The 27,471-nt window shown below is 38.8% G+C and overlaps 1 protein-coding gene across 11 annotated transcripts; it reads left to right on the top strand.

The window, feature by feature from the left end:
- Positions 1 to 665: 665 nt before the first annotated feature.
- Positions 666 to 26,271, top strand: LOC146607791 (NLR family CARD domain-containing protein 3-like). Of its 11 annotated transcripts, XM_085347364.1 has the most exons (11): positions 666 to 770; positions 855 to 953; positions 4,662 to 4,674; positions 12,482 to 12,547; positions 13,892 to 14,114; positions 14,282 to 16,076; positions 18,215 to 18,388; positions 18,633 to 18,806; positions 22,174 to 22,347; positions 25,523 to 25,569; positions 25,745 to 26,271. In XM_085347364.1, exons 1-11 carry the CDS (start codon positions 682 to 684, stop codon positions 26,269 to 26,271), a joined length of 3,381 nt encoding a protein of 1,126 aa, XP_085203490.1. In that variant the 5' UTR covers positions 666 to 681. The 11 variants fall into 11 exon arrangements, with proteins under 11 accessions (XP_085203490.1, XP_085203488.1, XP_085203496.1 ...); XM_085347362.1 differs by lacking the exon at positions 4,662 to 4,674 and having other exon boundaries at positions 12,472 to 12,547; positions 13,892 to 14,143; positions 14,305 to 16,076; XM_085347370.1 differs by lacking the exons at positions 4,662 to 4,674; positions 18,633 to 18,806 and adding an exon at positions 8,802 to 8,927 and having other exon boundaries at positions 12,472 to 12,547; positions 13,892 to 14,143; positions 14,305 to 16,076.
- The last annotated feature ends 1,200 nt before the right edge of the window (positions 26,272 to 27,471 follow it).

The following is a 27,471-nucleotide window of genomic DNA, read 5'->3' as shown; positions in this document are numbered from 1 at the left end:
AAGTGTGTAATTGGGTAAATGTTGTATAGAGCACTGTGAGTAATCCAGTGCTATATATCAGTCCATTCATTGTCTGAACAGAGTTTTGTCATGTTACTTTTGTACTATTATGTTCCAGCACATGTTGTTATTGCGTGGCTTGATTAATGTATATATTAGGCTGAAAACTGGGGCCAGAGTTGAAACTGTTCTGGGCCACCACAGGGCCCGCAGTGTGTCTGCAACTGGCCCGTGGCTGCATAGAACTTACACATGGCCCACATATCGCAAAGAATGATGGCCTTTTGGTGGCCCAGACCAGGTTTGCCAGAGGTAATCCACACATGGGCCAGCACAGGATATCTAGTGTGTCTGCAACTGGGCTTGTTCTGGCCCATGTGTGGGACACCTCGGGCAAACCAGATCTGGGCCACCAGAGGGCCGTCATTCTTTGCGGTATATGGACCATGTTTAAGCACACTGTGTGGGCCAGATCCAGGCCATGCCAATTTTGCTATCTGGGATGTGTCTCTTATTTTCTCTTCTGACACTGAGATGAAGCAGAAAAGAACAGCTGATATTTGGACAGCACACATGATGGAAAGGAGGATTTGAGTTGATGTGCACATGAATGATTTGTGTTTCCTCTGCAGGTGAAGGTAGAAAGTGTGTGTGAGCTGATGTGGATGTGAATTCAGCAGCATGGATCAGTGTGAGGACAGAGAGGAGGGAGTCCCTCCCTCTAAAACCACTCTGTGTGGGGAACATGAGAGCCAGACCAAAGCTCAGAGGTGAGATGACCATCTCTAACTGTCCATGACTCTTTAACATGTCGCAGCTCAGCTCTCACATCACTGCTCCATTATTATTCACAGGAACCAACCTGAACCTCAACCCAGCTGTGTGTCCTTAAAGAGTGACCAGTCTAAAAAACGCTTGATTGAATTTAAGGAACAACCCTCTGCTGCAGAGAGGTGAGCTGATGGGAACATTAACTTTCTGATTGCTGATAATTTGTGTCTGATTTAAATGAACTACTTGATGGTGTTTAATGGTTGCCAAAGTGCTTCCTCATAGGGGGCCATATGATATGTTGGGGTTTCTTTGTGTTATTTGACACGATATAAATAAAACTGAATGGTCTCCTCTTCAGCAGATACAAGTTCATAAAGTATTTCTGGTCTGTATATGAAGTATAATTAATTTGATGTTGCTGTAATTGCATAATGAGAGGGGGGGTAATTGGGGGTTGTTTCCTATTTTCTTTTTCCTCCTTTAGCTGATGATACAGTGGGGCAAAAAAGTATTTAGTCAGCCACCGATTGTGCAAGTTCCCCCACTTAAAATGATGACAGAGGTCAGTAATTTGCACCAGAGGTACACTTCAACTGTGAGAGACAGAATGTGAAAAAAAAATCCATGAATTCACATGGTAGGATTTGTAAAGAATTTATTCGTAAATTAGGGTGGAAAATAAGTATTTGGTCACCTCAAACATGGAAAATCTCTGGCTCTCACAGACCTGTAACGTCTTCTGTAAGAAGCTTTTCTGTCCCCCACTCGTTACCTGTATGAATGGCACCTGTTTGAACTCATCATCTGTATAAAAGACACCTGTCCACAGCCTCAAACAGTCAGACTCCAAACTCCGCCATGGCCAAGACCAAAGAGCTTTCGAGGGACACCAGGAAAAGTATTGTAGACCTGCACCAGATTGGGAAGCGTGAATCTACAATAGGCAAGGAGCTTGGTGTGAAAAAATCAACTGTGGGAGCAATCATCAGAAAATGGAAGACATACAAGACCACTGATAATCTCCCACGATCTGGGGCTCCACGCAAGATCTCATCCCGTGGGGTCAAAATGATCATGAGAACGGTGAGCAAAGATCCCAGAACCACACGGGGGGACCTGGTGAATACCTGCAGAGAGCTGGGACCAAAGTAACAAAGGTCACCATCAGTAACACACTACAACGGCAGGGAATCAAATCCCGCAGTGCCAGACGTGTTCCGCTGCTGAAGCCAGTGCATGTCCAGGCCACTCTGAAGCTTGCCAGAGAGCACATGGATGATACAGCAGAGGATTGGGAGAATGTCATGTGGTCAGATGAAACCAAAGTAGAACTTTTTGGTATAAACTCAACTCGTCGTGTTTGGAGGAAGAAGAATACTGAGTTGCATCCCAAGAACACCATACCTACTGTGAAGCATGGGGGTGGAAACATCATGCTATGGGGCTGTTTTTCTGCCAAGGGGACAGGACGACTGATCCGTGTTAAGGACAGAATGAATGGGGCCATGTATCGTGAGATTTTGAGCCAAAACCTCCTTCCATCAGTGAGAACTTTGAAGATGAAACGAGGCTGGGTCTTCCAACATGACAATGATCCAAAACACACCGCCCGGGCAACAAAGGAGTGGCTCCGTAAGAAGCATTTGAAAGTCCTGGAGTGGCCTAGCCAGTCTCCAGACCTCAACCCCATAGAAAATCTGTGGCGGGAGTTGAAAGTCCGTGTTGCTCGGCTACAGCCCCAAAACATCACTGCTCTCGAGAAGATCTGCATGGAGGAATGGGCCAAAATACCAGCTACTGTGTGTGCAAACCTGGTAAAGACCTATAGTAAACGTTTGACCTCTGTTATTGCCAACAAAGGTTATGTTACAAAGTATTGAGTTGTATTTTTGTTATTGACCAAATACTTATTTTCCACCCTGATTTATGAATAAATTCTTTACAAATCCTACCATGTGGATTCATGGATTTTTTTTTTTCACATTCTGTCTCTCACAGTTGAAGTGTACCTCTGGTGCAAATTACTGACCTCTGTCATCATTTTAGGTGGGGGAACTTGCACAATCGGTGGCTGACTAAATACTTTTTTGCCCCACTGTAAGTTCCCTAGTTCTTTTTTTTTTTTTTTTTTTTTTTTTTTTTTTTTTTTTTTTTTAAATTTGCTGGAAATACTTGCATTGATTTATTTAAACATGTAAAAATAATGTAAATACAGTATGCAAGGCAAAACAGAGTTTGTACACAGCAAAATCTCCAGTGTTAAATTTACACTAGAGAGTGTCTATATGGGTCAACACTTCTGAGTGTTAAATACAACACTGAGTGTTAAATTAACACTTTTGACAGTGTTATGTTTAAAAGTAACCTAGTCAGTTTTGAAGATTAACAATGGCTAACACTGAGCAGTGCTGATTTTCTAACACTGGAATATTTCTAACATTTTGAGTTATTTTCCAATGTTAGAAAATCAGCACTGCTCAGTGTTAGCCATTGTTAATCTTCAAAACTGACTAGGTTACTTTTAAACATATAACACTGTCAAAAGTGTTAATTTAACACTCAGTGTTGTATTTAACACTCAGAAGTGTTGACCCATATAGACACTCTCCAGTGTTAATTTAACACTGGAGATTTTGCTGTGTAGAATTGTTCTGACCATTTCCATGATGTGCTCACACAACTCTTGGTGGCGCTGTCACTTGGTGTTCACTCGCTCTGCGGTAGAGTATCACTTCCTGTTCCTGCTCAAACACAGTGGTGTTTCTGAGTAGCTTATTTGCTTAGCAATTTAATTAACAACTTTTAAATACATTCTTCTTTCATAGTATAATCTTCACGTGCTTCATCCGAAGCACACTTTCTCTGTACTCACTACCTAATTTATAGCCAAAGTATTCACTCACTGTCTCTGTACTGTTTCGCTAGCCTAGCTCGTAGCCGACTCATTAGCACCATGGCTACTTCACCTGTCCCTCCAGCACTTTCTTGCTCATTGTGTCAGATGTTTAGTTACTCCTCGGCCTCCTTTAGCAGTAATGATATCTGTAACAAATGTAGCATATTTGCAGCTCTGGAGGCCAGGATTACTGAATTGGAGACTCGGCTTCGCACCCTTCATTCACCCATAGCTAGCCAGGCCCCTGTAGCTGGTGCAGCCGAAGACAGCGTAGGCCCCGCTAGCTGTTCCCCGGCAGATCCCAAGCAGCTGGGGAAAGAGGGCGGCTGGGTGACGGTGAGGAGGAAGCATAGTCCTAAACAGAAGCCCCAGGTACACCACCAACCCGTTCATGTGTCTAACCGTTTTTCCCCACTCGGCGACACACCCGCCGGGGGTCAAACTCTGTTAATTGGTGATTCTGTTCTCAGACATGTGAAGCTAGAGACACCGGCAACCATAGTCAATTGTCTTCCAGGGGCCAGAGCAGGCGACATTGAAGGAATGACAGACTTTTAATTCATTTGAAAGCCTGATGCTTGAAGGATTGAAGGACATTTAAAACTGCTGGCTAAGGGTAAACGTAAATTCAGTAAGATCATAATTCATGTCGGCAGTAATGACACCCGGTTACGCCAATTGGAGGTCACTAAAATCAATATTGAATCGGTGTGCAACTTTGCCAAAACAATGTCGGACTCTGTAGTTTTCTCTGGTCCCCTCCCCAATCAGACCAGGAGTGACATGTTTAGCCGCATGTTCTCCTTAAATTGCTGGCTGTCTGAGTGGTGTCCCAGAAACGATGTGGGCTTCATAGATAATTGGCAAACCTTCTGGAGGAAACCTGGTCTTGTTAAGAGAGATGGCATCCATCCCACTTTGGATAGAGAAGCTGTCATTTCTAGAAATATGGACAAATTTAGTAAACCCCCCAAAATATGACTATCCAGAGTTGGGACCAGGAAGCAGAGTTGCAGTCTTACACGCCTCTCTGCAGCTTCTCTCCTCCTGCTACCCCCCCAAAAACCCATCTCCATTGAGACTGTGTCAGCTCCCAAAAAGACAAAAAACAAACTAAAAACCAGCAACAAACAACTTAAACATAAACAATTACAAAGAAAGAACAATACAGTATCCACATCTGAACCAAAGAGTAAAACAGTGAAATGTGGATTATTAAATATTAGGTCTCTCTCCTCCAAGTCTCTGTTAGTACATGACTTAATAATTGATCAACAAATTGATTTACTCTGCCTTACAGAAACCTGGTTGCAGCAGGATGATTATGTTAGTTTAAATGAATCAACACCCCCGAGTCATTCTAACTACCAGAAATCTCGAAGCACAGGCCGGGGGGGGGGGGGGGGCGCGGTGTGGCAGCAATTTTTCACACCAGCCTATTAATTAATGAAAGACCAAGACAGACTTTTAATTCATTTGAAAGCCTGATGCTTAGCCTCGTCCACCCCAGCTGTAAAACTCAGAAACCAGTCTTACTTGTTATCATCTATCGTCCACCTGGGCCTTACACAGAGTTTCTGTCTGATTTCTCATACTTTTTATCTGATTTAGTTCTCAGCTCAGATAAAATAATTATTGTGGGTGATTTTAACATCCATGTAGATGCTAAAAATGACAGCCTCAACATGGCATTTAATCTGTTATTAGACTCAATTGGTTTCTCTCAAAATGTAAAAGAACCCACCCACCACTTTAATCACACTCTAGATCTTGTTTTAACATATGGCATAGAAACTGAACATTTAACAGTGTTTCCTGAAAACCCTCTCCTGTCTGATCATTTCCTGATAACATTTACATTTACAATAATTGATTACACAGCGGTGGAGAGTAGACTTTATCACAGTAGATGTCTTTCTGAAAGCGCTGTAACTAAGTTTAAGAATATAATCCACCCACTGTTATCATCTTCAATGCCCTGTACCAACATAGAGCAGAGCAGCTATCTGAACGCTACCCCAACAGAAGTCGATTATCTTGTTAATAATTTCACCTCCTCACTACGTACGACTCTGGATACTGTAGCTCCTGTGAAAACTAAGGTCTCTAATCAGAAGTACCTGACTCCGTGGTATAATTCTCAAACACGTACCCTAAAGCAGATGACTCGTAATCTGGAGAGGAAATGGCGTGTCACAAATTTAGAGGATCATCATTTAGCCTGGAGAAATAGTTTGCTGCTTTATAAGAAAGCCCTCCGCAAAGCCAGAACATCTTACTATTCATCACTGATTGAAGTAAATAAGAACAACCCCAGGTTTCTCTTCAGCACTGTAGCCAGGCTGAAAAAAAGTCAGAGCTCTTTTGAGCCAACAATCCCTTTAACGTTAACTAGTAATGACTTCATGAACTTCTTCACAAATAAAATTTTTATCATTAGAGAAAAAATTACCAGTAATCATCCCACGGATGTAATATTATCTACAGCTACTCTTGGTACCATTGATGTTAAGTTAGACTCTTTTTCTCTAATTGATCTTTCTGAGTTAACTTCAATAATTATTTCCTCCAAACCATCAACGTGTCTTTTAGACCCCATTCCTACAAAACTGCTCAAAGAAGTCCTTTGAGCAGTTTAATTAATTCTTCGATCTTAAATATGATTAACCTATCTCTAATGATCGGCTATGTACCACAGGCCTTCAAGCTAGCTGTAGTTAAACCTTTACTCAAAAAGCCATCTCTAGACCCAGCAGTCTTAGCTAATTATAGGCCAATCTCCAACCTTCCTTTCATATCAAAAATCCTTGAAAGAGTAGTTGTCAAACAGCTAACAGATCATCTGCAGAGGAATGGGTTATTTGAAGAGTTTCAGTCAGGTTTCAGAGCTCAGCACAGCACAGAAACAGCTTTAGTGAAGGTTACAAATGATCTTCTTATGGCCTCTGACAGTGGACTCATCTCTGTGCTTGTCTTGTTAGACCTTAGTGCAGCATTTGATACTGTCGACCATAATATCCTATTAGAGCGATTAGAACATTCTGTAGGTATTACAGGTACTACACTGCAGTGGTTTGTATCATATCTATCTAATAGACTCCAGTTTGTTCATGTAAATGGAGAGTCCTCTTCACACACTGAGGTTAATTATGGAGTTCCACAGGGTTCGGTGCTAGGACCAATTCTGTTTACATTATACATGCTTCCCTTAGGCAGCATCATTAGAAGACATAGCATACATTTTCACTGCTATGCAGATGACACCCAGCTCTATCTGTCCATGAAGCCAGACAACACACACCAATTAGTTAAACTGCAGGAATGTCTTAAAGACATAAAGACCTGGATGGCCGCTAACTTTCTGCTTCTTAATTCAGATAAAACTGAGGTTATTGTACTCGGCCCTGAAAAGCCTAGAAATATGGTATCTAACCAGATTCTTACTCTGGATGGCATTACCTTGGCCTCCAGTAACACTGTGAGGAACCTTGGAGTCATTTTTGACCAGGACATGTCCTTCAATGCACATATTAAACAAATATGTAAGACTGCGTTCTTCCATTTGCGCAACATCTCTAAAATTAGAAATATCCTGTCTCAGAGTGACGCTGAAAAACTAGTTCATGCATTTATTACTTCCAGGCTGGACTACTGTAATTCATTATTATCAGTATGTCCAAAAAACTCACTGAAAAGCCTTCAGCTAATCCAAAATGCTGCAGCAAGAGTCCTGACAGGGACTAGAAAGAGAGAGCATATTTCTCCTGTTTTGGATTCCCTTCATTGGCTTCCTGTTAAATCCAGAATTGAATTCAAAATCCTGCTCCTCACATACAAGGTCTTAAATAATTAGGCCCCATCTTATCTCAATGACCTTGTAGTACCATATCACCCTATTAGAGCACTTCGCTCTCGCTCTGCAGGCCTACTTGTTGTTCCTAGAGTATTTAAAAGTAGAATGGGAGGGAGAGCCTTCAGTTTTCAGGCCCCTCTTCTGTGGAACCAGCTTCCAGTTTGGATTCAGGAGACAGACACTATCTCTACTTTTAAGATTAGGCTTAAAACTTTCCTTTTTGCTAAAGCATATAGTTAGGGCTGGACCAGGTGACCCTGAATCCTCCCTTAGTTATCAAATCAAATCAAATCAAATCACTTTTATTGTCACATCACATGTGCAGGTACATTGGTACAGCACATGTGAGTGAAATTCTTGTGTGCGAGCTTCACAAGCAACAGAGTTGTGCAAATACAATAATGTAAACAAGCAAAATACAAGAATGGCTACATCTGAAACTAATAAATATATGTACAGTATATAATAGTATATGCATTATGCTGCAATAGACATAGGCTGCCGGGGGATTCCCATGATGCATTGAGTTTTTCCTTTCCAGTCACCTTTCTCACTCACTATGTATTAACAGACCTCTCTGCATTGAATCATATCTGTTATTAACCTCTGTCTCTCTTCCACAGCATGTCTTTTATCCTGTCTTCCTTCTCTCACCCCAACCGGTCGCAGCAGATGGCCGCCCCTCCGTGAGCCTAGTTCTGCCGGAGGTTTCTTTCTGTTAAAAGGGAGTTTTTCCTTCCCACTGTTGCCAAAGTGCTTGCTCATAGGGGGTCATATGATTGTTGGTTTTTTTTCTCTGTATCTATGAAGCGCCTTGAGGCGACTTTTGTTGTGATTTGGCGCTATATAAATAAAATTGAATTGAATTTCTAATGAGACTTCGGCAAAACTAGTTGTATCAACTGAAACGCCAGTGACATCTCTCTGGTTCTTACTCAGATCTATGTTGGAGTTTTTGCTATTAAGAACACGACTTTCAGATTCTGATAATTTGCTGTAGATTGTGTTTAGACCTGTTGCTTATTGGTTTGTTTTCCATTTTTCAGCTAATAGCTCTTCGAGAATCACTTCGTTGGTACATAAATGCTATTTTATGGCTGTCAAACTGTGTTATCTCTGACATTTCCATAGATTCAACTAAAGAAATGGGAACAAATGTGTTCTTACACCAGGTCACTATGTGTAAACAGAACCCATGCAAACTCCACACAGAAACTCTGCAGCCAGAATGCTACTACTGCTAATATACTCAAATCACTGCTCGATCATTATTCACAGGAAAAAACACGGAATTAAACGCAAACATCATCCTGGATCTGAACCCAGCTTAGTGTCCGTTAAGAGTGACCAGTCTAAAAAACGCTTGAATGAATTTAAGGAGCAACAACCCTCTGCTGCGGAGAGGTAAGCTGATAGTAACATGAACTCTTTGATACCTGTCAGTTTGGTGTCTGATTTAAATTAACTACTTGATGGTGTATTATGGTTACCAAAGTGCTTGCTCATAAGGGGCCATATGATTGTAAAGATTTCTCTGCATTAATGTGGGGTCTTTATCTTATAATACAAAGTGCCTTGAGGCGGCAGTTGTTGTGTTTTGGTGCTTTATAAATTAAACTGATCTCTCTTTAGAAGATCAAAGTTCTTCAAAGTTCTTTCTGGTCTGTATATGAAGTATAATTAATTTGACGTTAAGCTAAAGCTTAATGTTAAGCCTGCTTAATCCATTCCCAAATCATGTTTAATGTGTACTTGTTCCTGGGTTATTTCCAGACATCCTAACCAATTTCCTTCCATCTAAAGTTGACCATCTGGGACTTCTTCCAGACCTTGGCACAGGGCTGACACATCATGATAACTTGTACTTATTTACAATTGCAAGAACTGATGATTTTGGAATCTGCAGTGTTTTGAAATTGTTCCAGGAGACCATCCCAGCTTGTATAAATCTATAGTTCCTCTTAGATCTTCACTGAGTTCTTTGGACATTCCTATTGTGCAAAGTATTGGTTAAAACAAATGCTTTTTATGCTGCCAAAGACAAACTATCACAATTTTTCAGTTGTCCCTGGCTGCAACAATGTGTTTCCTGTTTTAAAATCAAGGATATACTGTTCAGTTTCATACCTGTCTGTTCGGTAGTAAGTGGTTCCTTCTTGTTTGGCTAGATGCACTCTTACAGGAAAATCCAGCTGTTAGCTGTGATATTCCGGTTTGTGAAGCACTTTAAAAATTAGGCCTTGCATTCACTTTGCTTATCCTCACTTCTGATCCAACCTAATATCATGAAAAAGCATGTAATAGCCATGCACTATGTCCATTTCATGCTTTGCCTCTCAAAACATGAAATGTACAGGCACATAGAAGTTGCAATAAATTGCAGTAATAGCAGAATGAGATATTTTATCTCAAGCCAACATGAAAATTAAATCCAGGAAAGTTTTTAAACAGATATTATTAACACATTTACATATATATACATAATAGCCCGCTAGCTTAATTGATTCTGATGATTAAGGACCCTGCAATGTACTTAATATGTTTTTTGCTGACTACCAACTTCGTGGGTTTAAATATATTATCTCACCATGCTTCTTCATGCATGTCTATTTTACATTTTGGAGAGGCAAAGCCAGAAATGGACATGTTTATAACATGTTTGATACAGTGATACTGGGTTGTCTAATATGAAGTAATCCAGTCAGTGAGATGACATGAAGAAAAAAAAAAGGTCTCCAAAAAGTTTAGCACCTTTCATTCTTCTTGTCTTTAATAGTAAGTGGCTAGCTGGACTCAGTCGGAAAAATCCAGCTGTTAGCAGTAATGTTCAGGTTTGTAAAGCACTTTATAAATGAGGACAGTGTGGAGGAGAACCTATTTAAGTCAGGTAAGAGGTGTTTCACCGGAGTCAAAAAGTTGTTTGTTTCTTCCTCTAGTCGGTTGCAGTGCAGTCAGCAGCAATCAGTAGTCTCCCTTTTCCGAAGCACATCCAAACTACAAAACTAGGTTTCTTAGCAAAGCACGAATGGGAATCCCATCAGTAGTATGTCTGCGAAAAAGCTAAAACAATGCAGAGGCTCAGAGGAAGAGATGCCACACTTTTTGGAGACCTTACTTTTCTCCTGTCATCTCACTGGCTGAATTCCGTAATATTATTTCATATTATTTCCAAATGTAAGTGAAGGAGATTTTAATGTGGAGATTTTTTTTTTCTTTTTGGCTGCAGATGTGCTGATCGATGATAGAATTTCCAATTGTCTTCAGTAACAACAGTTATGTTTTTGGTGTGACATGCATGTAGTAACCTCTTATGTAGTAAACTGTTTCATTGTGCTTGGGAAAGGTGAGAATATTTTATTGCATAAAGTAGTGCTGATCGCATCGCAAACGTCTGCTTTGTCAAGTGATTGCATGGCCCAGTACAACTGGCCTGGCAGTCTGATGACTTAAACAGGCCATCCTCCACACAGTCCTCATTTATAAAGTGCTTTATTAATGAGTCAATTTAGCTAAACAACAAAGAAAGATTTACTGCTAAAGAGACAGACAGTGAAAGTGGACTGTATATCCTAGATCTCTTAACATAAAACTCTTGGGAAAGACTGTTGCAGCCAGGAACAGGTCAAAATTGATCTCTTTAAATGTTCTTAAAAATTAAACTTTACTTATCATTTGTTTCTTAAATTGAAAAAAAAAAATCAAATAGATGTAACAATGTTACATCTATTTGATTTTTTTTTTTTTAAAGCTGTGCTCCATCATGTAAATGAGCTTTTGTATGTGCATTGTTTTACATCCTCTTTAATTACTAAGCTAATATATTTCAACAAAGTTACCTTGGCACATTTTGCTCAGTGGTTATTAATCCAGCATGGCAGACAGAGAAAAGGAGGGAGAGGCAGGATTTGATCTTCTGCTTTCTGATTGGTTGAGCTCTACCCCTAGTCCCTCCATGCCTCCTCCAACTCTCCTGTCTCACATCATAGCTACAAGTGTACACGTTTTAGTTTTGTAACACATTTGCAACAAGCAAAGCATACAAATTAACAAACTTGTGATTAGAGTGGCTGTAATTGAGCAGTTGTATTAACTGACTTGAGAGTTTGTAATCACAGAATTGTGGTTGTACGAAGTAGCAAAATAAAGTAAAATTTGACTTACTAGGTTTTTCTATGTATTCTAATCCTTATTCTATAAGTTCTCACTTATCTAAAAGCTGTCACATTTTGCAACATGTGAATTTGAAGATTCCCAAATGGATTCTAACATCGTGTTCTTACAGTGACAGAGATCATTATAAGGCTCTGGTGGATCTTGAGAATTTGGCTGATAATTCATTCATTTTAATTGTCTCACAGAAACCACTTCAATTGTTCTCAATATGTGAGACATATACACAGGAATGAGCCTATCAAATCATGCTTTAAAAATCAGCAAAATTATTTTAACATTCAAAAAGACCAGTAAAGGGACTGTAAAACGGGCATAATGTATTCTTTCCTTCTGCTCCTAGTTAGCACTCTGAATGCACAGTTATGGATCAGTTGTTGATTCATCACATACTGTAGGCCACATAGCAAAACATTGCTGCAGTCAAGTCTGTACATTAGTTTCTCAGAGAGAAAAGATTTAAGGTGATTACAAATCATATGTAATGACAGACAACAAATTAACCCTGGGCTTAAAATATGAGTCAAGGACCACTCTCAGGTTTGTTGCTTGATGACTTGGGTTCAAAATAGCTGAGCAATGTGATGATATCTCTCTTGTCTGAGCAGCTTTCTTTGTCCAGATTTTAATATCTAAACTTGCACTGTGCACCGATTGTTTAGCTGTGCACACATTTTTATTTATAGTATGTTGTTAAAGGTATTTTCATAGACAACAAAAACCTGGCCAAAATGTTTTGTCTATATTATTTTTACTCTTCTTCATGATTCCTCCACAGAGTGGACAAGAGCTCAGAGGTTCCCAGCGGTCAGTCTGCCCAGCAGCAACAAACACATCTGGACTCCATATTTATGGTCTGTACACATACAATATTAGTTTTATATTCATTCTGTTCACAGTCATGTTCATGATGGGTATGGGGGTATGGGAATTGGTTGTCTCTCATGTAGAAGGTTGATGGTCACATCTCCACCTCCTTCCATCTACATGCCATAGTGTGATACATGTAGTTATTCTTATATCCCTTTCTCCCAGTGACAAGGAGGGAGTTCATGCGAGACGTTTACCTAAATAAAACGTAACCTAAACAAGATGCAAAGACCACCAATAAGTTGATGTTCTATTCGATTGCATGAAAGACCTGGGCCACCTTTAATGAGGCTATACTCCAACTCAGTTCAACTTAGATAAGCATTTAGCAAACCACAAGCCAACTTGTAAATCATTAGTGACTTAAAGTTTAATCTTACCAGTGGATCTAAAGATCTCAAACAAGCACCTAAACTCCCTCCTTGTCACCTCAAAGTAGGTGACAAGGAGGGAGTTTACACAAAAAGTTTACATAAATATAAAATCATTTATTAAACATAACCTAACCAAGACACAAAGGTCACCAATAATTTGATGCCAGGTGCAGTGGAAGACCTAGGCCAGCTTTTATAGGCCATTGCTTTCATGAGTGTGAGAAGGTCACAACAGAGAGGAGCTGTTATATAGAAATATATCTCAATTCTTTTAAATAAGCGATGCTTTGAATTTCAAGGAGGGACCTAGTTCTTACTGCAAACAGTTAGAGTGATTTAATAATATTCAACCCAGTGTTGAACATGAACATGGTTGTAGTAAAGAAATACTGCAGTGATGAACCAACATACAAGCTCAACAAAACCTGGATTTTCTGTCATATTTTAAAGAGATCGCGGTATCTTATTTCTTCTTATCTCAAAAAAAGCATGCTTCTCTCAGACTGCAGGCTTACTTCTGGTTCTTAGAGCTTTTAAAAGTGCAATGGCAGGAAGAACCTTCAACTGCAAAGCCCATCTTGGGTAGAACCAGCTCCCAGTTTGGTTTTAGAAAACAGAGATGCTCTCTGGTTTTAGGATTAGACATTTAGTGTTACTTTGTGGTTAAAGTTTTGAGTTAGGGCTTGATTATGTGAGCCTGAACCATCCCATAGTTATTTTGCTATAAGCTCAGGTTTCTGGGGGAATTTCATGATGACTGAGTACTTTTCGACTCCCTGTTTTTACTGCCTTGGTATACATTACTGTATGTCATTAAACGTTGTCTTGTCTCACCTTGGGGTATTGTTCTGTTTGTTGCTTCTGGGTGTGTCTTTTCCTTCTGCTTTCCTCTTTACCCAGCACCCTATAGAGATTGAGGGGTGGTTAGATCATTAATGCAGTAATGTTTTCCAGATGCTGGAAGACGACATCATTACTTTTGTGAAGAATGAATTGAAGACGATCCACAAGGTTTTGCGTCAAGATTACCCAGAATGGGCAGAGAGACAAATGGAAGATGAAGTATTAGCAGGTGAGGATGAAGAGCGGAGGAGAAGCAGCAGAAATGCAGTTTTGAAGATCACATTAGACTTCCTCAGGGGAATGAAGCAGGAGGAGCTGGCTGACCGACTGCAGAGCAGTAAGAGGATTTTTCTAAAGATTTATGCTAGATGAAAAAAAAACATTTACTAATGTGTCAAGAGATCTACAAAAATGCATTCAAAAACCTGTTTGTTGTAGAAATAAGTGGCATCTCTAGTTTATAAATACTTAATTGATATTTTTGCCCTTTTGTGCCTTTAGGAACTCCCATTGTAGTTTGTCAGAAACAAAAATCTGCTTTAAAAAAGAAGTTCCAGTGTGTGTTTGAGGGGATTGCTAAAGCAGGAAATCCAGCACTTCTGAATCAGATCTACACAGAGCTCTACATCATAGAGGGAGGGACTGCAGAGGTCAATGATGAACATGAGGTCAGACAGATTGAAACAGCATCCAGGAAACCAGACAGACCAGAAAAAACAATCAGACAAGAAGACATCTTTAAAGCATCACCTGGAAGAGAACAACCAATCAGAACAGTGCTGACAAAGGGAGTGGCTGGCATTGGGAAAACAGTCTTAACACAGAAATACACGCTCGACTGGGCTGAAGACAAAGCCAACCAGGACATCCAGTTCATATTTCCATTCACTTTCAGAGAGCTGAATGTGCTGAAAGAGGAAAAGTTCAGCTTGGTGGAACTTGTTCATCACTTCTTTACTGAAACCAAAGAAGCAGGAATCGGCAGCTTTGATGACTTCGAGGTTGTGTTCATCTTTGATGGTCTAGATGAGTGTCGACTTCTTCTGGACTTCAACAAAACTGAGAAACTGACTGATGTTACGGTGTCCGCATCAGTGGATGTGCTGCTGATAAACCTCATCAGAGGGAAACTGCTTCCCTCTGCTCACCTCTGGATAACCACACGACCTGCAGCTGCCAATCAGATCCCTGCGGAATGCATTGACAGGGTAACAGAAATTAGAGGGTTCCCTGATACACAGAAGGAGGAGTACTTCAGAAAGAGATTCAGAAGTTGGTGGAAGGCACACAATATCATATCCCACATCAGGACATCACCTAGCCTCCACATCATGTGCCACATCCCAGTCTTCTGCTGGATCACTGCTACAGTTCTGGAGCATGTGCTGAAAACAAGAAAGTGGAATACGATGCCCAAGACCCTGACTGAGATGTACATCCACTTCCTGGTGGTTCAGGCCAAAGTCAAGAAGGTCAAGTATGATGGAGGAGCTGAGACAGATCCACACTGGTGTCCAGAGAGCAGGACGATGATTGAGTCACTGGGAAAACTGGCTTTTGATCAGCTGCAGAAAGGAAACCTGATCTTCTATGAATCAGACCTGACAGAGTGTGGCATCGATATCAAAACAGCCTCAGTCTACTCAGGAGTGCTCACACAGATCTTTAAAGAGGAGAGAGGACTGTACCAGGACAAGGTGTTCTGCTTCATCCATCTGAGTGTTCAGGAGTTTCTGGCTGCTCTTCATGTCCACCTGACCTTCATCGACTCTGGAGTCAATCTGCTGGAAGAAAACCACACAACCTCCAGGAAGTTTGAAAGAAGAGAATCTAACGAGAAATACTTCTATCAGACTGCTGTGGACAAGGCCTTAAATAGTCCAAACGGACACCTGGACTTGTTCCTCCGCTTCCTCGTGGGTCTTTCACTGCAGACCAATCAGAATCTACTACAAGGTCTGCTGACACAGACAGGAAGTAGCTCACAGACCAACCAAGAAACAGTCCAGTACATTAAAGTGAAAATTAGCGAGAGTCTGTCTGCAGAGAAAAGCATCAACCTGTTCCACTGTCTGAATGAACTGAATGATCGTTCTCTAGTGGAGGAGATCCAACAGTTCCTGAGTTCAGGAAGTCTCTTGACAAATAATCTGTCTCCTGCACAGTGGTCAGCTCTGGTCTTCATCTTATTGGCATCGGAAGAAGATCTGGATGTGTTTGACTTGAAGAAATTCTCAGCTTCAGAGGAGGCTCTTCTGAGACTGCTACCAGTGATCAAAGCCTCCAACAAAGCTCTGTATGTAAATGTGTGCTCGCTTCTTTAATTTTAAAATGCTGATTATAGTTAACAAAATAGCAAATGCTCAATTGAAAGAACCCCCCCCCCCCCCCCCCCCCCCACAATATTTTAATAGGTTCTAGCCTCTAATAGAAACTCTTATAGAAACTCTAAAGCTATTGAATATAATTTTCATCAGCATTCAGCATCCACGGTTAAGTATAATATACTTTCAATATATCACAGCATTAGAAAGTGTCAGAGTCTCTGAAACATTTGTGGTTGTAACCCTTATCAGATGGAAGAAAAATGTCAGAATCAATATAAATTCTTGGCTGTTGTGATTTTCAGTGGTCTTCCCCCTGGTTTACTAGTCTCGGTGGTCTGTGCTCTCCATTTCTAATTCATGTTTTTTTGTCACCAGACTTTAACTACATCATCTTCTTTTGTCAGTAATCATAGCTGAGTTTTTACCTCACCTTCAGTACAGAAACTGTAGCAGAGAAGTATAAATCAAGTCTTACCGGACAAGAGCTCCTATAAATTACATTTTACTCATACCTTTGCATCCAGAGCCCAAAAAATTTCATTTGAAGCCAGCATTTCAGTTCATTTCCATGGCAACGTTTTAACAGGGATACGGTTTTATACTGCACTGTCTGAAAGATAAAATCCAGCGTTATGTTCCACAGGTAAAAGCATATAATAAGAAACCTTCCCCTTCTGTAATCTTTGTGCAGTATGTGATAAAGGTCATTTTAAACTGAAACACAGACTTAAAATGCTATATATTTATTTCTGATATAACTTTTTTAGTTATCCATAAATTTTTGTCAAACACCTAGATATTTCCTTTGTTTTTTGTCTGTTCCAACAAGTAAAATAATTTCTTGCATGAACTCCCTCCTTGTCACTGGGAGAAAGGGATATAAGAATAACTACATGTATCACACTATGGCATGTAGATGGAAGGAGGTGGAGATCTGACCATCAACCTTCTACATGAGAGACAACAAGTTCCCTCCTGAGCTACAACCCCCATACCCAGCATGAGCATGACTGTGAACAGAATAAATATAAAACTAGTTGTTGTATGTGTACAGACCATAAATATGGAGTCCAGATGTCTTTGTTGCTGCTGGGCAGACTGACCGCTGGGAACCTCTGAGCTCTTGTCCACTCTGTGGAGTAATCATGAAAAAGAGTAAAAATAATATAGACAAAACATTTTGGCCAGGTTTTTGTTGTCTGTCATTACATATGATTTGTAATCACTTTAAATCTTTTCTCTCTGAGAAACTAATGTACAGACTTGACTGCAGCAATGTTTTGCTATGTGGACTACAGTATGTGATGAATCAACAACTGATCCATAACTGTGCATTCAGAGTGCTAACTAGGAGCAGAAGGAAAGAATACATTATGCTTCTCCAAAAGTTGATTCTGTTCATCTGGATGTTTTCAGTGGGAGAAACGTTTCATCACTCATCCAAGTAACTTCTTCAGTCTCAGCTGACTGCAGGTTTCCCCAATCTTATAAACAGTACACTTGCATAATGACTGAAACCAGCCCACTGAAGGAACAATGGGCTGGGAGATTTACTTACTTGGATGATTGAGCATGCATCAACACATTATGCTTCTTATACAGTCCCTGTACTGGTGTTTTGAATGTTAAAATAATTTTGATGATTTTTAAAGCATGATTTGATCATTCTGGTTCTTTTTCAGTAGAACCAACCACAAAGCAAACAAACAAAAACCTAGCTCTAAGCTGGAAAATCTAAACACAAAACACTACATGAAACAAGAAACTTAAAACATGGGAAAAGAAACCTGAAACCTGGAAACAACAGGAAGAGAAGCAGACAAACTGAAAATAGACACATGTTAATGGGAGGAAGCAAAGCAGAATAGACTAACACAGGACACAGAGATATCAAAGTAAAACAAGAAATAGACAAACATGGAAAAAATGATGACTAGATGTAACACAAGGAACACATGGGAAGCACAGCAACAAAACCTAAAGGCTAGAAACTATCAAATATATAACCAGAAATGAACTACATCAAAGGATATTAATAATCAAAAACATAAACACTGAGTCACTAGACCTGGGACCTTGACAAATAGAACTTTTTTTTCTTTCCTAGACTAAGTGTCTGTAACCTTTCGGAGAGAAGCTGTCAAGCTCTGTCGTCAGTTCTCACATCCCAGGCCTCTAGTTTGAAAGAGTTGGACCTAAGTAACAACAACCTGGGGGATTCAGGAGTGATACTTCTGTCTGCTGCACTGAAGAGTCCACAATGTGAACTGGATGCTCTCAGGTCAGCTCAAACAATATTGAGTTTCTCTTAAGTGACAGAATAAATTGGTTTAAAATTTTAGGAATAAAAGTCAACTTTTTCCATATGTTACTGTATAATAATGTTTTTCAGTATTTGAGAGTCACATTAAACATTAAGGATTTATTCAAGGCTAAATATTGCTAAATCTAGTATATCTAGTAATTCCATAATGACACATTAATATCAGTATTGTTATTGTCTGTGTTTGTTTCTAATTTTTCAGGCTGAGTGTCTGTAACCTCTCAGAGGCGAGCTGTGAAGCTTTATCCTCAGTTCTTGGCTCACAGTCCTCTGGTTTGAAAGAGCTGGACCTGAGTGACAATGATCTAAAGGATTCAGGAGTGAAGCATTTGTCTGTTTGCGTGAAGAGTTCCTATTGTAAACTGGAAACACTCAGGTCAGGATTAAGACTTTTCGCTGACTGCTATTTAAATGTGTAATTATAGTATTGCAGAAACACTTAATCCCAACATTTACCCTTTATTTACATTTGTCCAAAAAAGTATTCAAATCATAATTTATATATAAAATTTATTTTATATTTTTATGTTATATGTTTGTTTGTTGTTGTTTTTTTAACACACTGGTCAGTTTAGAGTTTTACAATTTCAACAATAATTTCCTGCTGAAAAGAAAATGCCCAAAACACAAGTTTAATATAATTTAATGTATTTAATTAGGTATGGTATCAAGTTATGGTATGGTATCACTTCCATTAAAACCCTTGCAAAACATCTTATTTCATCATGTAATCTGCAGCTCTCTTTTGGATCACCTGCTGATAGTGTTTATTCATTTGTCTTTAGGGATTTGCTAGCTTAGCTTAGCTCATAGCCGACTATCTAGCAAACTAGCATGGACTTCACCTATCTCTCCTGAACTTTCCTGCTCAGTATGTCAGATGTTTAGTTATACCTCAGCCTCCTGGCTAATACAATTATTAGTAATAATTGTAGTTATAATAAATGTAGCCCCTTTGCAGCTATAGAAGCTGTGTGTAAGGAGAAGGATTTTAAATTCAATTCTAAATTTTTTCTAGAGCATGTGCACCAAAAAAAACAAAAAAAAACAAAACTATTTCTGACAGTGCAATTTAAGTTCCCATGAACTACACAGAAAGTCATAAAGTCAAACCTGACTTTTAACAGCACCAGCAAACCTTTGCAAGTGCCTGTAGGAAAAAAGATCTACATTTCCCACTTCTGATTCTCGGAGGTAATGGTAGACATGTGGTAGTTCTTGCTGACAACATGATGACTTGTATTCCAACGTAGGAAGTGCTATGAACAGCTATGATCAGATTGGCAAAGTATGTTCCTGGATTTTAATGTTTTGTTGTTGTGTGCGCTTTTTTATGCAGTTTTTGCAAAGTCATTAGTGGAAGGAAACTGCAGCATAGAACAGGCTGAATGCATGATGCATGCAAGTATGAATCCTCCAGTTTCATAGTCAGAAAAAAAATATATTGCTGTAGTTTATTTGGTTGCAATTCTTCTGGGATTTAAAAAATAATTACGTAAATGGGATAGCAGACACTCCCGTGGGTTTAGAAGGGAGAAAGCCCACACTGACCTTTGGATTCCAGTCAAAAACCTACAATTTCAAGAGAACGTGCAGCTAAACGTATCACTCTTGGTCCAGAGAAAACTACAGGGAGTGCAGAATTATTAGGCAAGTTGTATTTTTGAGGAATAATTTTATTATCGAACAACAACCATGTTCTCAATGAACCCAAAATACTCATTAATATCAAAGCTGAATGTTTTTGGAAGAAGTTTTTAGTTTGTTTTTAGTTTTAGCTATTTTAGGGGGATATCTGTGTGTGCAGGTGACTATTACTGTGCATAATTATTAGGCAACTTAACAAAAAACAAATATATACCCATTTCAATTATTTATTTTTACCAGTGAAACCAATATAACATCTCCACATTCAAAAACAAATCAGCGACCAATATAGCCACCTTTCTTTGCAAGGACACTCAAAAGCCTGCCATCCATGGATTCTGTCAGTGTTTTGATCTGTTCACCATCAACATTGCGTGCAGCAGCAACCACAGCCTCCCAGACACTGTTCAGAGAGGTGTACTGTTTTCCCTCCTTGTAAATCTCACATTTGATGATGGACCACAGGTTCTCAATGGGGTTCAGATCAGGTGAACAAGGTGGCCATGTCATTAGTTTTTCTTCTTTTATACCCTTTCTTGCCAGCCACGCTGTGGAGTACTTGGACGCGTGTGATGGAGCATTGTCCTGCATGAAAATCATGTTTTTCTTGAAGGATGCAGACTTCTTCCTGTACCACTGCTTGAAGAAGGTGTCTTCCAGAAACTGGCAGTAAGACTGGTAGTTGAGCTTGATGATACCAGCCCAAACCAGTACTCCACCTCCACCTTGCTGGCATCTGAGTCGGACTAGAGCTCTCTGCCCTTTACCAATCCAGCCACGGGCCCATCCATCTGGCCCATCAAGACTCACTCTCATTTCATCAGTCCATAAAACCTTAGAAAAACCAGTCTTGAGATATTTCTTGGCCCAGTCTTGACGTTTCAGCTTGTGTGTCTTGTTCAGTGGTGGTCGTCTTTCAGCCTTTCTTACCTTGGCCATGTCTCTGAGTATTGCACACCTTGTGCTTTTGGGCACTCCAGTGATGTTGCAGCTCTGAAATATGGCCAAACTGGTGGCAAGTGGCATCTTGGCAGCTGCACGCTTGACTTTTCTCAGTTCATGGTCAGTTATTTTGCGCCTCGGTTTTTCCACACACTTCTTGCGACCCTGTTGACTATTTTGGATGAAACGCTTGATTGTTCGATGATCACGCTTCAGAAGCTTTGCAATTTTGAGACTGCTGCATCCCTCTGCAAGATATCTCACTATTTTTGACTTTTCTGAGCCTGTCAAGTCCTTCTTTTGACCCATTTTGCCAAAGGAAAGGACGTTGCCTAATAATTATGCACACCTGATATAGGGTGTTGATGTCATTAGACCACACCCCTTCTCATTACAGAGATGCACATCAACTAATATGCTTAATTGGTAGTAGGCTTTCGAGCCTATACAGCTTGGAGTAGGACAACATGCATGAAGAGGATGATGTGGACAAAATACTCATTTGCCTTATAATTCTGCACTCTCTGTATAGAATCTGACATTGTTTTGGGAAATGTAAAGACTGATTCGATATTAATTTTAGCCATCTCCAATCTACATAACCTGTTGTCTTTACTGATGATATGAATTATAATTTTACTAAATCTAAATGTATCCTTAGCCGGTAGTTTCAGGTTTCCTTCAATATTGCCTGCTCTGACAATGAAAGACAATTGACGATGGATGCTGGTGTGTCTACCTGAAAATGTTTAAAAACATAATCATCAGTAACCAGAGTTGGTTCCTTGACAGTTGTTGTTTGAGTAGGGAGAATGTTCTTTTCCTTCCGTGCATCCCCCAATCAGCTGTCTTGGATGGCCCTGCTTTAAGCAGTTTCCATTGGAAGTATCTTTTTGGGATAAAGTAATTGTTCGTAGGACATAATCTGATTTCTGGGGTATTTGAGGAGGTCTTGTGTTACTGGAGGTCCTGTTGTCTGTTTGAAATAATCTCTTTATGAATAAAAAGGAAACTGAATTTAATAGATGAAAAGTATAGATGTAATTGTATCTGAAATAAGAAAAAAAAGAACGAAAGAAAGAAAGAAAGAAAGAAAGAAAGAAAGAAAGAAAGACCTCCAGTAACGTATGAATTGTTGTTTTGTGTGTCTGCAGTCTGTCAGGCTGTCTGATCACACAGGAAGGCTGTACTTCTCTTGCCTCAGCTCTGAGTTTCAACTCCTCCCATCTGAGAGAGCTGGACATCAGCTACAACCATCCAGGAGACTCAGGAATAAAGCTGCTTTCGGCTGGAGTGAAGGATGAAGGTTGGAAATTGGACACTCTCAGGTATGGAGAAAATGTCTTATAGAAAATGTATTAAAAATGGACCAAATATCCATTTCACCTTAATCAAAATAGATGTGTCATTAACAGACTAAAAGCACCAAATAATCTACATATTAAAATTTGCTATAAATTAGATGTAAAACTATATCTTTAGTACTGTTACATCTGGGATAATAAAATCCAGCTCTAGTTGGGTTGTAAAACATTTAAAGTTCCAGAATAAGGATTTCTGATTTTGTTAAACACTTTAGAACAAAAATAATTTATTTTATAAAACTAAAAACAGAATTTAATTATGTGCAAATCTCATAATCCCACATTTTATTCACAGTGGAACATAGAAAACAGAGGTGAGAGAAGTAACAAAGAACAAATACTTTGTTGTACCTAAGTAGAATTTTCAGGTATCTGTACTTTACTTCGAATCTTTTACTTTTACTCCCTACATTTTTAAGCAAATATTGCACTTTCTACTCCTCGCATTTTTAAAACTGACTTGTTACTTTTGGTTTAACTTTTTTTTTGAGGAATTATTATTTCGTCATTGCAAGACTCCAAACATCAAATGGGTTTGAGCCTAAACAGAAACACATGAAAGGCAATCCTGTCCTATTAATCACCAGCAGATGTCACATGTGGCAGAGTCTGGGGTTAAAGTGGGTGGGTGGTTTGTTTGTTTTTTTGTTGGTTTTTTGGCACAACACCAGAATTGTATTGAGGTGCATAAACAATCTGAAACTCATCTCCAAAGTGACATCTGCTGGCCAATTTGGCTATCACCGCATCTTGATAATTCTTTTCTTTGAAACAATGATGGAGACAAGCCCTGCACAATTCCAAATAAAACTACTTATTATACCAGACTGTTTGTAATAGGGATCAGCACATCTTTTAGCGAAATCTCTATTCAAACAAGAAAAGAAAGTATTGAGACTGTACTGTAATAACTACACAGGTTTATTGCTCTTTTGGGGCTTAGTCAACTTTTTTTTTTGAGGTTTGGATGTGTTTGGTTGTTTTTTGGGAGCTCCTGTAATCAGGTTTGCTCTATGCACTGTTCAGCAATGCTAGAAGCTGGTATAGCATTAGCTTTGATTTTTAATCAGTTTAAAAATATATATTCAAATGAAAAAAAGACTAAAGGTGTTTTCCTTGTTTATTAAAAAAAAAAAAAAAAAAGGTAACATTTATTATATTTATATGGACTAAATTTGACCAATCGTAACAGTCAGTTTCACGCACTTTGACCTGTACACTTTATAATCATCATCTGAACCATAAAGAAACTTTCCTGAACTTTAAACTGCTGTAAATGGTTTATCATGTAACATGTTGTTTTACTGAGTCTGGAGTTTTGGTTTGGAACTTTCAGATATTTTAATGAGTTTGAAACAAGAGAGTGAGGATAGACAGGACACAACCTTTTACCTCAAAAAGAAATGGGAAGCTGAACTGGCCATAACTATAACAGAAGGAATGGGTCAGTATGTGTGAAATACAACACAGCACAACAAATTCGCTGTTGTGGAGGGAATTTTGATGGAAAAAATTGACACATTTTTTCATTACACCCAATATTAAAAGTAAACAGATCTCAAGTCCACAGGAATGTTGGAGACTATGTGGAGAAACAGAAGCAGACCATTCACATGTATTCTGGAAGTGCATAAAAATTAAAAAGTATTGGGAAGACCTTAAAATGACCATGGATAATATTCTGGGATATGCACTCCCAAACACCTGCCAAGTGATGTATCTTGGAAACATAAAGGAACAGATACAAAAGGAGGACTTATATTTAGTAAAAATTATTCTAGCCGCAACTAAAAAAGCAATTACAAAGAAGTGGTTACATCCAGACCCTCCCACTCAATGAGATTGGATTAGTATTGTAGAGGGTATCTCAGAGATGGAAAAAATAACATTCAATATCAGATTGATGGGATGTAAATACAATGGACAATGGAGGAAGTGGAAAGCATTCCGAAGTGGCACCAAGAAAACAACACTACAAGAAATGCGAATGGAATAGATGGGAAATAAATGTAAACTCCAGCCTGTTTGTATGTTTGTTGGTTTGTAATTTTCTTTACTGTGTTTTTTTTTTTTCCTTTTAATGTTACCTAAAATTAATTTTAAAAAAATTAAAGTTGAAAAAGAAACAAGAGAGTGAATGGAGCTCACAGAGCAGTATCTCTCTTATCTATATGGCAGTAATCATTCGAATACGATATTTATACAATATTGATTTGATTACACTTTTGAGTCCAGTTTTAAGTGGTTGCATAGTCTATGTTGGTTACACATGCACATGTAATTATCTCAGTAGTGTTTGATAAACACCACCTTTTTATTGTGGTAACACTGACTTTTTGAGGTCATTTTTATTCCTAACCCAGCTTTTTTGAGGTATGTTGCTATCAAAGTGAAAATGAGCTAAATTTATTTTTCCTAAATTAGAGCACTTTTTTAGACTATACATTTGATATGTTTTCTATGTTCCATTGTGATTAAAATATAGATCTATGAAAGTTAATAATTATTGCATCACTTTATTTATGTTTTAAAAAACTTTAAAACTTTTTGGACAATCCAGTGTTTACTGCCAATTTACCATATAATTTCACACTGGCCTGTTATAAGCACACATCTATCCCACGTGAATGTTTACATTTTCTATCGGTAATCTTTTTTCTTTAGAGGAACCCAATAAATATGTTTACTATTTGCCATTTCCATTGTAAATCCCAGTTAAAATAAGGAGGGGGGGGGGGGGGGGGGGGGCAGGTAGTAATGTGCAGATTGGAATTAAGTCGTAACATCATCAAGTACTTTTTCTTCCTCATTTTGTGTTGTCCAGTCAGGGGAAAGAATCATGATGATGACACAATATTTTCCCAATTTAAAGTGTTCTTATATGAATGCACCAGTTATTACAACGGTGGACCAATGATTTGACTTTATAGATTTATCCAACAGCTGCTTCAAAAGACTGACAGATCCAGGATCAGTCCAAATCATCACCACTTTGATCCACATATGGATTGAAGTGTATTTGAGAAAATGTTGGACTGTTCCTTTATCAGTGTTTAACAGTATGTGCATGAGGGGGATGTAATGTCCATGTGTACATGCTGAAAGAGACTGTGCTGGTCTGACCCCCTCCTCTTTTCAGGGTGGAGCCTGCTGGAGTCCAATGGTTGACACCAGGTCTGAGGAAGTGTAAGTGTGTTTTTAATGTGATTCAAGTAAAAAAAGCCGTACACATTCAACTATCTTCAAATTGTCAAATCATTCATTCACATCTCTCATGTCAGGAGTCATCATCAAAGTGTCAATCAATGAACAGATGATGGATCAATAACTGCAGCTGGATTGTGTTTGTTCTCTCCATCAGATTCCTGTCAACTCACAATCGACACGAACACCGTAAACAGAAAACTCCAACTGTCTGACAACAACAGGAAGGTGACACATGTGGAGCAGGTTCAGTCATATCCTGATCATCCAGACAGATTTGATGTTTGGTTTCAGCTGCTGTGTAGAGATGGTCTGACTGGTCGCCGTTACTGGGAGGTCGAGTGGAGTGGAGAGGTTTGGATAACAGTGAGTTACAGACAAATCAGCAGGAAAGGAGGCAGTTATGACTCTGCATTTGGACACAACACTCAGTCCTGGAGTCTGCAGTGCACTAACAACGGTCCTCATTTTGCCTGGCACAATGACAAAACAATATCCTCCTACTCAACCTCCTCTGTCTCTAACAGAGTAGCAGTGTATGTGGACTGTCCTGCTGGCACTCTGTCCTTCTACAGAGTCTCCTCTGATACTCTGATCCACCTCCACACCTTCAAAACCACATTCACTGACCGTCTCTATCCTGGATTTGGAATCTGTGCTGCTTCCTCAGTCTCCCTGTGTTGATTTTAGCATTGAGGTTTTACAGACACAACATTAACCAAAAGAGCTAAGGAAAAGGTCGATAAGGCCCCAATCACAAGGCTTAGAAATTGGTTTGTGACCATCTGGCAGCTACCAATCAAGAACAAATTATTATTTGAGTTAGGAGTAGTTTCTGGAGGTTTACAGTTGCTGGGAAAATTATTGCTTGTGCCCCAGTCACACGAGCTTAGAGACCGGTCTTTGATCCCCCTGTCAGTAGGCAAAAACGTGTATTGCCTAACCGGTTGCTTTAATAACACATTGCTGTGGTTGTGGTTTTGAATGTGTCAGGTGTGGTGAATCTGTACACAATTATTTTCTGAATTATACTTAGAGTACTAATGTGGGAACTTCAACATTTTGTGCTATTTGGATTAGACTGCCTACTGACATTTTTGTTTTTGTGGTGCATCCTGTCATATTTGTGCATTCCAACATGAAAGTTGAATGAAAATGGCATTTTAATAATTTCTGTGACTAAAACTTTTTGTTAAAAAGCATTCTATGTAACAGGAGTGCTCTGCTTTTTTAAATTGTATTTTTAACTAGCTGATATTTAGACCATTTTTGATGCGTTTGTTCCAAATTTCAGATTCATCTTGATTGTAAGAAAAACCAGGTTGTGGTTTTTTTTTTTTTTTTTTTTTTAAATATATATATATATATATATATATATATATATATATATATATATATATATATATATATATATATATATATATATATATATATATATATATATATATATATATATATATATATATATATATATATATATATATATATATATATATTTTAATGTTCAAACATTGCTTCATGTTTCAATGTGTGGAAAAAAAAAAAGGCCTTACTATGGCTAGTTGACCATTTAAAAAATATGTATAAATCTTCAAAGAAATCTTCAAAAGTACTTGATATATGTAGCTGAAAATGTAAGCAATGACTGTAAATGTTAAAATCCTGCAGAATAAAATTTGTATACAAATAAGATAGTTGAGCAGGATGTTGTAAAAATTGGCTGATTTCAGACGAAGTTACACTAAAAGATTCTACAACAGGACACCTAAACTGCTGATGTGTCAAATCTGCATATAGACTAAGCCTTTAAATTATTTTTGTACATTTAATAGTTACTAACAGTCACCGCTGTGGCTGTAGCTAAGAGAAGAAGAGATAAAACCT

This window comes from Diplotaxodon limnothrissa, linkage group LG23 (assembly GCF_057381915.1).
Source record: "Diplotaxodon limnothrissa isolate DT_005_m linkage group LG23, D_limnothrissa_male_GT1.1, whole genome shotgun sequence".
NCBI classification, from domain to species: Eukaryota; Metazoa; Chordata; class Actinopteri; order Cichliformes; family Cichlidae; genus Diplotaxodon; species Diplotaxodon limnothrissa.
Note: the sequence above shows the minus strand (reverse complement) of the source record. Positions and strands in the feature narration are given on the sequence as shown.